We start from the raw sequence: 13086 nt of genomic DNA on the forward strand, positions 1-13086 counted from the left end.
GCAGGAATTTTTTACTGTTTTGTTCTTTACTCTATTCCCAGTTTCTAGAACAGTGCCTGCCCCCTAGTAAGAGGGCACTTAATAAATATGTGTTGAATGAATGAATGAACAAATGAATGCTAACAGCAGCCCCTGGCAGGAGTTACAGAGAACGTCCTTATGAGTAGAGTAGGGGTGTAGGGAGAGAAGGCCCTTCCTGCACTGTGGATGGAGAAGGAAAGAGGTAAGGTGGGGGCACATCATGGGCAGGGGGCCAGGGCCAGGCAGGAGGCCTTGTGGCCAGGCCCTGAGCCCCAGGCCCTGAGCCAGAGTGAAGCAGGAGCAGGGCTGCCAGGCTATGTCTGGGGAAGGTCTGGACGGGGCCAGGGTCGAAGGGGCATCCAAGGCCATGCACAGGCTTGAGAAAGCTTCCTTTGGCTGCTGTGGCCCAGGCCAAAGCAACATCTAAGCCTGGGCCCAGTGAAGCTCCCGAGGCCCCCTGAGCTCAGCTGTCCGGGGCTGCCCCAGCTAATATTAGCTCGTCCCCACCCAGCCTGGCGTCGGCCTGGCGGGGTAGGCCAGCCCGAGCGGGCACCGCCCCCTGGCACCAACAGAAGCCCCGGGCCCCAACAGCATCTGGGGTCTGCCTGGCCCTTGCGGCCAATGCTCGCTGTGCCCATGCATCCCCTGTAAAGTAACGCATTTCATGGCCCGAAGCTGGGATACATGGCCCCTGCCCACCAGCCCCCTCCACACTGATACTCTCATCAGCGTCTCAGGTGCCCATGCCTGGCTCCCCACCAAAGATGTCAACAGCCCTCCTTGCCCCTCTACTCTGCATGCACAACTTCCATCTTCCACCCCCATCGCCCACTACACCGGGACAGGGGGGCAGAGCTGGACCAGTGGCCCATGCCAACCAGTGGGGAGACTGAGGGTCAGAGGAGGCCAGGATCTGCCTATGATGCACAGCAGGTTTGTGGCAGAAAGCAAGACAGAATCCAAGCCCGCCAGGATGACACCCCTGAAATCTGGCCCCTGGGAGACAGACCTAGGCCAAGGTAGGTGAGGTGACCCCCTAGAGAGTTATTTGAAAGGAGAGTCAGTTGCTGAAAGAAGGAAGCAGACAATGAACAGCTGATGGTTTTGGTCTTCTAGAGCCAAGCGCCGGCAAAAAGACAATAATGGAACCTACGATAATTAAGCACTTATTATGTTTCGGGTTCTGGGCTAAGTGCTTAACACATTCAAGCCTCTCGACTTCCCTATGAGTCAGGTGCTATTAATATCTCTCTCGAGGTACAGACAGGTTAGGGAACTTGTCCAAGGTCACACAGCTGGGACGTGGTAGGGCCGGGACTTGAATGCGGGCCTCCTGGCTCCAGAGGCCACGCTCTTAAGAGACCTGGACTCCAGGTCACACTACCAGGTGGGGCTTCGAGGCCAACCCACTTTCAGCTGAACACGTGACTGGGGCTCCTAGCAGGGGACCTTCGGACAAAAAGCATCCTAGGCTTTCAAGGGGAAGAGTCTGTGTTGACAGCCAGTAACTCATAGAGGGAAGGGGATGACGGAAGGGACAGAGAAGAGAAGGAGGGGGATGGCGAAGAAGACAGGGAGGGAGAGGGAAGAGCCTGGCTGGCCTCCAGGAGGAGTTGCAAGAGAAGTGACACTTGGGCATTGGGCCCGACCACCTGGGCCTGCAAATACTGGTGTCCTTGTGTGAGAGCTCATGTGTCCTGGTTTGGGACGCACCCCCAGGCCTGACCAGGACACTGGCCCTCCCAGCATTGCTTCAGCCTCTGTCTCTCCCCCATTCCTTTGGCTCGGGGATGGAGGCATTGTGTCCCCGGGTGAGGCAAGGAAGAAGGGGGTCAGCCAGGAACAGGCTCAAAGGTGTGGTGCCAATGTCTGACCTAGGTCTTGAACTCTGGCCTCCTTATCCATCCTCTCAATAAATATTTATTTGGCACCCATTACCTGCCAGGTCCTGTTCTAGGTTTTTCTAGTGAAAGAAACAGACAACAAACAAGGTAAATAAGTAAAATACATTAGATGGTGTTAATGCAAAAGAGGAAACAGGAGAGCATGGAACGGGGGGAGGGAAAGCCAGGGGGTTGATCGGAGCTAATGACGTCTGAGTGGTCTGAGAACTTATAGATGCAGTTGGCACTTACTGACCTGGGCCTCATCCCCAGGCCTGTCACCCTGATGCCAACATCTTGGGCACAAGGAAAGATCAGAATCAACCCCCTTGAAGCTCTGCCAACCTGCACACACCCATTCAGGCTTCTCTGTGTCCTGATACTTCCCCTCAACTGGGAATGGCTGCCCGCCTCAGCACTTCTCGGAATCAAGTGTATGTATGATTCATCTGGGGATCTCGTTAAAATGAAGGTTCTGAATCAGGAGGTCTCCGGTGGAGCCTGAAACTCTTCATTTCTGCCCAGTACCCAGGTGATGTTGATGCTGTTGGCCAGAGGTCCACGCCACATAGCAAGAGCCCTATGTCCCAGCCCCCAATGCAGAGTCTCCCTCGCTGAGCGTGAGCATCACCCGAGCGTGGAGCCAACATCCTGAGCACCCCTGCCCCCAGATGTAGGAATCAAATTCTTGAGGGACAGAGCCCAGGAGCCTGACCTTTTGGAAGCAGCCCAAGTAATCTGAGAGTCAGCCGTGGGTGGGAATCCTCCAGCAACCACCCCTGCAGCCCCCAGCACAACTACTGCAAAGAGCCCTGGCCCCAGGCCAGCCCCAACCAGCACAGAAGGAGCTCACGGCAACCGTTTCCACAGCGCCCCTTCACCACCAAAGCTAGCCGCCCTGGCCTGCTCCAGCCCCTACAGGCTGACATGGCATCTCCTCTCTGAGTGCCCCTCTCTGCAACTCCCAGAGGGCACACAGCCAGGAGAAGGGCCTGGAGGAGAGGGCAAACAGGTGCCACCTGCTGGGCCTGAGCATGCACACCCTGAGGAGGGGGGCCGCACAGGTTCATGCCTGAGAGTGGCTGCGTGAGCCAGGGATGGTTCACAGTGGTCACAGTGGCAAGCCAGGCAGGGTGTGATTACTGTGCTTTGAAGGAATGCATGAGAGCAGGTTGAGAGAGCCTGAATGAATGTAAGAGGAAAGGAGGAAGCTCTTCAGAGCCCTTCCCTGGGGCTCCTGCCCGCTTGGTGTCAGGGCCCTTGGCAGGAGAGCTCAAATGTGTCCTAGAGAGGAGCGGGGCTGAAGATGTGGAAGGAGAGATAGGGAAGGACTAACTTGGCTCCCACGGCGACTCTGGGAAGCTGAAACCCAGAATTCTTAGACTCCTGGAATGTCAGCGCTGGGAAGGGACTTGGTCATTTGGAATGACCTCTGTAGTTTACAGAGGCAAACCCTGCAGCCTGAGGGGGTGGTGAGACTTGCCCAAGGGAGCCTGGGTTGGTTTAATGGCCTGGCTACAGATCTTGTTCTGGCTCAGTTGCCCAATGCCCACAGCTGGGGAATTGTCTGTGGCCTCATCTCTCCATGCACCTGGGCTGGTCCTTGATCCTGACGGCCTGCCTGCCCCCAGCCACAGGGCTCCAGAAGTGCCCCACTGACCTCCAGCTCAAATCATGCAAGTCTGGTGACTCCATGCCCAACCCTCACTCCCAAATGTGGTCAGCCAGGGCAGGAGCGGCCAGGGTAGGCATTAGGGGCCTTGCGGGATGGGTTGTCACATTCACCAAATCTCGAAGGGACACTGAGAGGAGGAAATAGATAAGCAAAGACCCAGAGGTTGGAATGAGGGCTGAAGATGAGGAGGCCCGGGAGGAGCGTGGCAGAAGGGACTAACTCATGGCCATGTTCCAGAGCAGAAGGCCTCAAATGCCGAGTTGAGAAGGAGCCAGCATTACCCCTCGCTTCCCCCATGTATCTATCACCTCATGCTGGAGCGCTTCGGATCCTCCCTGAGCCCTCTGCCATTTCCCGTAGGCGTATGGAGCCCCAGGGCCTGCATGGCTGGTGGGGGGCAATGAGGCACCTTCTGAAGACCCTCTTCCTGGGGGCTGCCAGAGCACCTCTTAGCCCACGAGCCTGGATCCTTACCTACCCAAGTTCAGGGGCCAGAACTTGATGAGCAGGATTCCTGGACAGGTTGTGGGGAAAGAGTGTTTGCTGGGGGAGGAAACCCAAGCCTGGGCCAGAGCCCCCATTCTCCTGGAACGGCAATGGGAGGTAGTCCTGAGCAGTGGTTTCGGGCAGAGTCTCAGTGTCGGGCAGCCCAGGTCTGAACTCTGGCTCTCCCGCTCGGGAGCTAAGTGACCTTGGATAAGTTACTAGCCTCTTCGAGCCTCAGCAGCCTCATCTGTGACGCTGACGTGATGATAATGATACAGTTCCATGGCAGTTTGGTGAGAATTAAATGAGAATATGGAAATGAAGCCCTTAAGAAGGATACATAGTAAATGCTTTCGTAAATAGCAGCCGTTAGTATTATGATTCAAGAAAGGAAAGGGGTTCTAGAAAAATCCTGCTAGGAGGATGATAAGAACAGAATTGGGGCCAACTCTGGGTTGAATGACCTGCAGACATCTCAACCAGCTGTGCTGGGCCCCGGCGGTGGGGGGCGTGGAGAAGGGAAGTGGGAGGGCAGCTGACTGCTTCATCTCCCTTCCTCAGGAAAGGAAATAATGGGGGTAAGTAAGAGAACAGCATGCCCAGGTGGTACTTGGTGTTCTGTTAAAACTGAGAGCCAAAAGAAATGCAAATGGCCAGGCCCTGGGCCAAGAGGCTTGGGGTGAGAGTTTGCGTTTCACTGATGCCCTGTGTGGTCTTGGGCAAGTGTCGTCCCCTCTCTGAGTCTGCTTCTCCTACACGGGATGAGGGCAGTGGCTAGAGAGGGCCCAGGGGCACCCAGACAGCCCCATGCATGTGGAAGGTGGTGGCTCCCACCCAACTGGTCCCCATGAATCAGGCCTGGGCAGCCAATAGTCACAGGAGCCTCTTAGGCTCCCTTTTCCTCTGACCCTGCCTCTGGGGAAGGGAAGCTCAGGCCAGCGGCTAGCCTAGGGGCTGATGGGAGGCAGTGGCTCGAGGCTGCCCTGACCTTTCCGTCCGGAGTGAGCATACTGGTCATGGGACCGCTCAGAATAGCCATAGCACTATACTCGGCTGTCTTAGGAGGCCCCGAGGTCCCTGGCCTAGGCAGCGGGCACTGAAATGAGCCCCCTTCAGATTCCTTCCCCCACCTCTAAGACAACTGGCCCTCCTCTCTGGGAAGCTCAAGCCAATCTTCCCAAAGCTTCTGGCAGACGGCCAACCTCCTGCCCAGAGTTAAGGAGCACAGATACCTGCCTTCAGGGTACAGGACTCTAAACGCTCCCTGAGGCATGGGGAAGATGTAGGAGGGCTCTCGGGCCACTGAGCCTGGAGTTAGAGATCTGGGTTTCTGAACCAGCCCCCCACCTGCTCCCGTTTGGCCTTGGGAAAGCACTCTTCTCGGGGCCCCAACTGCCTCATCTGTCCTAGCAGTAGCTCCTATTATACTGAGTTTGTAAGAAGCTTAGAGTCTGGAGCAAGAGATAAACCTGAATTAAGCAAGGCTGCTAATGAACATTTTTATTACATACCAGATAGCTTTTCTGAAGGGAAGGACTCTCAACCCTGACCCAGGGCGTGGGGTCTGGGAAGGCATCACCTAGGAACAGTGTTTCAAGCAGGGTGTGAAGGATGAAGAGGTGCAGACCAGGAGGAAAGAGTGCTCCCCGGAGAACAGCATGTGCAAAGGCCCTGAAGCAGGGGTGCCAGGCAGAGGCAAGAAACTGAAATGAGGCCAGGGTAGCTGCAGCTCGGTGAGCCATGGGGAGAGCCAGTCCAGAGGAGACTGATGAGGCAGGCAGGGCTGCAGGGGCCCCAGTATGGTCCAGGGAAGCACTGAAGGGTTTTAAACAGGCAAGGGAATAGACTGACAGATTCGTGAGCTGAAGAGCCCTCTCTCGGTGGTGGCCAAATAGAGAATGGGCTGGAGGGGGCCAGGGTCTGAAGGCAGGAGAGCAGCTGGGAACCGCTGGAGGGGTGGGTCTCAGGGGAACAATGGTGGCTTGCACCAGGATGGGGGATGTGGAGACGGAGGGCAAAGGACGGAATCTAGAGAGCCATGAAGTAGAAGGATAATACAACCAATCGGAGTGATAATGGCAACCAATATTTATCGAGCACTTACTGATGCCAGGCCCTGTGACTGGGGGCTCTCCACACATGACCTCAGTGAATCTCTCATTAACTGTATCATTAGGCCCATTTTAGAGGTGAAGGGTCTGAGAGACTAGGACAGGGAGACACTGGTTTCTGGTTTTTCACCCCTGACAAGGGAGCTGGGGCAGGGGGATGTGGGGAAGGTACCATCCAGAGACACAAGGACACCTGTAAAAGCATCACAGGAAGGAGAAAAACACCAAGTGGGGGGCACACTGTTGTGGGGGGCACGTGGGGTGGCAGTGGGGAGGGTGACCCAGCAGCTCCTTCTCCACTGCCCATGGGTCTCCTTCACATGTTACCATGACTAGAGGTGGGGCCCTGGAAGGCTCTGAGGTGGGGAGCTGTCTAGGAAGTCCCCGATAGCAGCTCTCTCCCTCCGGGATCTCACCAAGACTCCAAGAGCCCTTTGTCAGCTAAGACCCCAAGGGAGGAACAGCAGTCTCTTGCTGGGCTCTTCACTCCGGCCACCAAGTGCATTTCCCTCCCAGGGAGCTGAGGAGGAGATGGGGCTGCATTGGGTCCCAAAGAGCAGGGGACAAGGCAGAGAGACAGAGAGCCAGCATCAGAGGAGAGATGGACAGTGGGCTGGTGGGGCTTCCCCAGCTTGGGAACCACTGGCACCTCCTTGTCATTTGGAAGGTCAAGTGACTGTCATTTGAAAGGGGGACAGATGTCATCACACACAGACACACACACACACACAGAGACACACGTACACACAGACACACACACTACATACTAAGGATACTCTCTGGCCTACAGAAAGAACAAGGACCACCATTAGCCCTGACCTGACACAGAACAATGTTCCTGATGAAAACAAGCAAACCATAGATAAAAGCCAAGGCCTGCACCAGCCCCCAAGGCAGAGAGAAGGGCAGGTTTCAAGGCAGGCCACCCCAGGCTTTGCCAACAGCCCTGCTCCCGCACCCTCATGGCTTTGCTTGCCAGGACTGCCGTCCCCTGCCATCTGCCTGGCCAATTCCTACCTGCCCCCCAAAGCTTACCCTAGCATTGCCTCCTCTGGGACAGGGCCTCCTCTTAATAGCCCCAGGAAGTCCCTTTGTGGCCCTCACCACGTAGTGTCACCACCATCCTTCACTTGTGTGTGTCCACCCCGCACCCCGTCCTGTCCCAGCTCACCTCCCCACCCCTCACCCCCTCAGCCTGGGTGCCCAGGAAAGCACGGGAGAGAGGACCCAGGGAACTGGCTGCTCTAGCTCGCACTGTCACCCCTCAAGAGGTCAGATGGGACCTCCCGCTCCAGCCAAATAGCCCTTACCTTCCAGGGCCAGCAAGAAGGCCTGGGTGGGGTAGGGTGGCCTCACTGTCTGTCTGATCCACGCATCCGCAATGGCCTGGGCTAGAGCAGTATTTCAACTGAGGACAGGCATGAGGAGCAAAACCACTCACTAAGGCAGCTCAGGAGGACCAGGAGATCAAGGGAGCAAGCAGGAAGCTGGTCTGGAGTTTCATCTTCCTCAAGGTACACCCACACCTGGGCAACACAGGGTCTCTGTCACAAGCAAGCACCCACAGCCACACTGACACACAGAGCCTCACACACACACACACACACACACACACAGCCCGAGCCACACGCAGGGTCCCCCACCCCACATGCGGCCGCCTGCACAGATGGTCTCATGCACACAGGCTCACACACACACAGCCTCACATGCAGAGCTCCACACTCGCCACAAACAGCAATACACTCACATGGACACACTCACCTCAGGTTCCTCACACACACACACACACACACACGGCATTTCTCTTACACGTACAGTCTCCCTCTCTTATGTACGCGCTCTCTCCCACGCTGTCTCGTTCTCACACACAAGGTCCATCTCAAAACACACAGAATCTGTCTCTCTCACATTCACACAGAATTTCTGATACAGAGACTCACAGAATCTCTCTCACAGAGTCTCACCACAAACACACACAGGCGCGTGCACACACATGCACACCCTACTCCCAGTCTCACTCACACGTCTTTTTATTCTTACCCAGCCTTTGCTCACACATATGAAGAGTCTCTCGCACCCACAGAGAACCCCTCTTACACAGATCTCTCTCTCACACACATACCGCTTTTCTTTCACACACACATACGATGTCACACACATCCAGGATTCTGGTCTAGAATCGAGAATAAAAATTCAAATCCTGACCCACCAGTTTGAGGAGGGGGGAGGGGTAAACAAAGGTGACAGCAGCAGCAGAGCAAAGATGGAGGGGGAGGAAGGACAGGCAGCCGGCTGGTCCCTGCGCAGATGAGCCGCAGAGAGGCAGCGCAATGCAGCTAGGCCAGCCTGGAGTGCAGCAGGAAGCCTGGGTTCTAATCCAGACTCTGCCCTCAGTTCTTGAGTGCCCTTGGGCAGGTCCCTCCTCTGTGAGCCTCAGTGTCCTCATATGTCACCCGAAGGCGTTAGAATGACTCTACGAGGCTACCGGGAAAAGAAGGAGGTGGCACCGATGGTGGGGGGGTTTCTAGCCCACCTCCACCTCCCCACTACACCCCAGCTCTTCCCTTAGAGTCTGCTCTTCAATGAACACTTGAGACAATCAGGACTTTTCTGTAAGGTTTCGAACACCAACAAGACCCCAAACCACACTAACCAGCCCATTTATCTGCATGGGGTGAAGGCCACCCCATGGCCTAGGAACATGGAGTCAGGTGGAAGAAGATGGACAGTGATGGGGCTGGAACCTGTCCCACATGTCCCCGGCCTATTCTGAAAGTCAGGAACACAGCTCAGAACCCTAAAGCTGAGCCCAAGCCCTGGGGTGGGAGGATCCAGCTTCTTACTAGGGAGCAGGTGGGCAAAAGGACAATGAGGAAGTTGGGCCTTCTCCTTCCTTCCTGGGCCGAGGAGGATGGTCGTGGTGGTGAGACGCTGTCCAAGGTCAAATGCAGGCTGAATGGTGGCTGCTCTAACCCAGGCCTTGCCCAGCATGCCCCCAGCCCCAACATGTACTCGTTCAACCTCCCAGTGCCCCTCCTCCTGCCCCTCCCCACAGCTCAGCCACAGCCTCCAGTTACATAATCCCCCGGCTATAGTGGCCTCTGTCAGGAAAGGAGAGGGGAGGGTAGACCTCTGAGGGTCCCAGGCCATTCTGGGAATGGCAGGGAGCTGGCAGCCAGCTCAGGGGAGGATGGGGTCCCAGGAGACCTAGGTTCTAGTCTTGCTTCGCCTCTAGCTCCCTGAGTGACCTTGTGTAGGGTCTTCAGAGGCAAAATGAGGGGCTTGGTTCTCTCCCTATCCACCCCCGCCAACACACACATCTGTTCTAGGATTTAATGTATAAGACTCTGTCCTGCTGCCCCCTTCCTCACGCGCTAAAACACTGAGTGTTCTATCTAAGTCACAAATCTACCAGGCCTGTGCCTAAACAGCCCTTTTCTCCCCGTGGACACCTCAGTGCCCCCCAAGTCCCCTTCCCCCACCGATCCCCAGCACTGATCCTGCCTCCTCCCCCGCCCCATCTTCCCAACCTTGGCTCCAGGGGGCAGGAGGGAAGGGATGTGGAACAGTAAAAAAGAGCAGTGGTTTGCCTAGTAGGAGGCTCGGCGGGGGGTGGGGGGGGCGGGGGGCTCTGCTTTGAATTCCCAACTCTGACCCTCCCCCTCATGCTTTAGGCCCCATTTAGACCTTGCAGAGCTCAGTGAATGCAAGGGGTGTCTCCTCCAGGGTAGGTGGTTGCTACCAGTGTTTCCCTTTTGGGCTCAGTGAAGCAGTAAAGACCCTTAGATTTCACCAGACCCCCTCTCCCATTTTACAGATGAAGAAACCAATCCAGAAAAGCCTCTGAAAGGCCAAGGTCAGCAGCAGGGTGCCCTTTCTCTCCTGTAACAAGCTGCTATCACTAAAGGGGAGTGGCCGATGAAGACACACCCACCTCACACACCTTCTTGCAGGTTCCCCTTTAGAACCCCCCACTCTTCCCCTGGCAGGTCCCAGAGGAAGCACAGGCAAAACCTAGTGGCCCCCTCCAAAACCCTTCCCTTTTGATGAAGGACAGGCTGTGTTCCCAGGAACAGGTCTCAGAGGGGCCACATCACCCTCCCCACAGCCCAGGCCCATACCAACTACCAAGCTATTAATTAGCCATAAAGATTCCCCCTTGATCATCTCTTCACAGCAGCCTGAGGTTACTCCCTGGGGAGGAGTGGTCTGTCTCAAGCAGCAGACCAGGGCAAGCCCTCCTCTACAGGCCCTGACTGGCTCCAGATGCCTTTTACCTGGGAGGGAGGAAGGGCTCCCAGCTTCCCTCCCCACACCAAAATCTAAAGGGCAGTTCACATCTTCCCAGGGTACATCTGCAAAGACACAAATATGCATGCACAGGCACTCCTGCACACTCAAACATACAAACATGTTCTCTCATTCCCACTAATACTTGACCTACCCAAATCGACACCACCATACTTACATAAATACGCACACACAATCTACTCATACACACAAACACCCATTTGTACTCACTCATACATATTTAATTTGGAAATACAGACACAGACCTTACATACCTACAAAACTAGTCCCCCTCAAAGAGCAACCTCTCTTTTATCCCCCCTTTTATACACGTTCTCATACTTACACACACACACACACACACACACACACACACACACTCCTTTCAGTTCTGACTCTCTAGGCGCCAGTTCTCGAATCCACCCCCGCCCCAGGGAGGCAGAGGATCTTCTGATGGATAGGTTGTCACTTACCCGCGCGTAGCGGGAGGAGTAGGGGTCCTCGAAGAGCGCCCAGATGCGCGGCTGCCAGCGGCGCCAGAAGCCGCCTGGCCGGCCGTCCGGGGAGTCGCTAAGCGCCAGGCGCTTGGTCATCTCCAGCTCGTCCTCACCGTCACCCGAGTCGCCGGGGCCGTCGGCGTCCGCGTCGTCGGCGCTGTTGTCAAGGGGTGCGCCGCCAAAGCTATCGAGCGCCTCCTCTGCGTCGCGATGCTGGCGGTAAGTCATCCAGCAGCAGGGCTCCACGTCGGTCTCGTCGATGCCCCAGAAGGCCAGCTCCTCTTCATAGAGTGGCCCGCACACGTCGGCGGGGCAGTGCAGCTTGCCAGTGCGGTAGTAGTTCAGGATGTGCGCGAAGACGCCTGGGTGGCGGTCGAAAAAGAACTCGTCGGCGCGCGGGTCATAGTCGAAATGGCTGTGGGCGTCGGGCTCCGCCAGCCAGGCGAGCCGCGTGCCGGGCAGCGTGCGCAGCGTCGAGCGGTACGTCTGGTGGCGCGTGCCGCCCACGTTGATCACGATGCGCTCGCTCTCGTCCCCTTGGCCCATCGCGGCGCCCCCTTAGGCATGGCGCGGCCCAGCGACACCCATGGGAGCGGCCGCCAGGGGGAGTTGGCGCCGGGGAGGGGGGCGCGGGGCCTCCTCCCCCCTCCCCCCAGCCGTCGGGGGGTACAGAGGATGGTGGCTCTGGCCACCCCAAGAGCGACCCAAGCCCCTCGGGGCGCTTTCCGTCGGGTGCTGGTCCAGGGGAGTGTGCGCGGGATCCCAGGGGTCTCTAGGCGCCAGATGTGGGGAGGGAGCGGGTCCGGCTGCGGAGGAGGCAGAGGAGGAAAGAAGGAAGGAAGAAAGGGAGGGAGGAAGGGAGGGAGGAAGGGAGGGAGAGGGACGGCGCTCAGCGGCGAGCCCCGGGAGGAGGGAAAAGAGGGTTGGGGGGCCGGGCTCCCGTCCCCATCTCAGCGGGAAAATGAAGAAATTGACACAAAGCTTTTTTGGGGGAAGGTCAGCTGCTCCAAAGGCCGGACAGATAGATCAGCCCCCGGAAGGGGGAAGGGTGGAGAGGGGGCCGGGAAATTCGCGCTCTGCTGTGCGGTGGTCGCCGCAGCGCGCTCTCGGCGCTGGGGAGATGGATGACCGTTGCCTTCCTCCCTGCGTGGCCGGGCTGCAGCTCGGGGCGCAGGGCGGGCTCCGGCCCCCTCCCTCTCTCCTTGCCTGGCTGCCTGCTCCCCCCGGTGGCGGGCGCGCCTGCCTGCCCGCCCGCCCTCCTCGATCCTTCTCCCCGCCTCTTGGAGGAGATGGCGGGCCCCCTGGGCAGGGGCACCCGGGGCGCTGCTCGGTGCGGCGGCCGCGGAGCGCTGCGCTCGGTGCGCGCTCCGCCTTGAGCTGGGCTTCCGCGGGGCTACGCTCTGGCTCCGGCGGCGGTGCTGAAGGGACAGCTCCCGGGCTGTGGCGGAGCTGCGCGGGGCCGGGCGCGGGGTTTCTCCGGGCTGGCTTCGGTCTGCGAGGCCGGTGGGCACCGACTCCGGTGCCTCTGCGCCCCGCGCTTCGCGCCCCGCTTCGGGCAGGCGGTTGAAGGTGCGGGTCAAGGCGAGGGGGCTGCGGCGGTCGCGACCGGGAGGCGGGGGTGGCGGGTCCAGGCGCGGCGAGGCGAGGCCGGCCAAGCCGGCGAGGCCGGGGAGGCGAGGCGCGGAGCGGCCGCCGCCGCCGCGACGCTGCTGCCGCCCGGGCTGCTGCTAGGCTCGCTTGCTCGCTTGCTCGCTTGCTCGCTCGCGCGGTCCGCGTCCAGCCCGCCGCTCTCCGGACACAAGCACACGGCGCGCGCAGCCGCACTCGCCCCCGGAGGGAGGCGCCGCGCTGGGTCCTAAAAAGACCCGATTCCGCGCCCCCCTCCCAGCCCGGCGCGGAGCCGGCCTCCCTCAACCCCGGCGCTGGGGGCGCCAGCCCCGCGTGGCTCCTGCTGCTCGGGGGGGACCCGCCGACGCTCCGCCCTGGGGGAGCGCCACGCGATGGCCCGGGGCTCCGGGAGACGTCTAGGCCTGCGCCCCCCCGGTCAGACTGAGGTTAGAAGGGCTTCGGCACCCGTCCCTCTCCTTCCAAACGAGGTACTCTCTTATTCCTTGTGAAATGCG

The 13086-nt window shown here is 58.5% G+C and overlaps 1 protein-coding gene across 1 annotated transcript in view; it reads right to left on the minus strand.

Moving 5' to 3' along the window:
* KCNC1 (potassium voltage-gated channel subfamily C member 1) overlaps positions 1 to 11509 on the minus strand; it is a 40644-nt gene extending 29135 nt beyond the window's left edge. Inside the window, exon 1 of the mRNA XM_034995444.1 lies at positions 10940 to 11509. Within this exon, the coding sequence (XP_034851335.1) occupies positions 10940 to 11509 (570 nt within the window). The remainder of the gene's footprint in view (positions 1 to 10939) is intronic.
* Positions 11510 to 13086: the final 1577 nt, after the last annotated feature.

Source organism: Mirounga leonina, unplaced genomic scaffold, assembly GCF_011800145.1.
Source record: "Mirounga leonina isolate KUSES-001 unplaced genomic scaffold, KU_Mleo_1.0 Mir_92, whole genome shotgun sequence".
NCBI lineage: Eukaryota > Metazoa > Chordata > Mammalia > Carnivora > Phocidae > Mirounga > Mirounga leonina.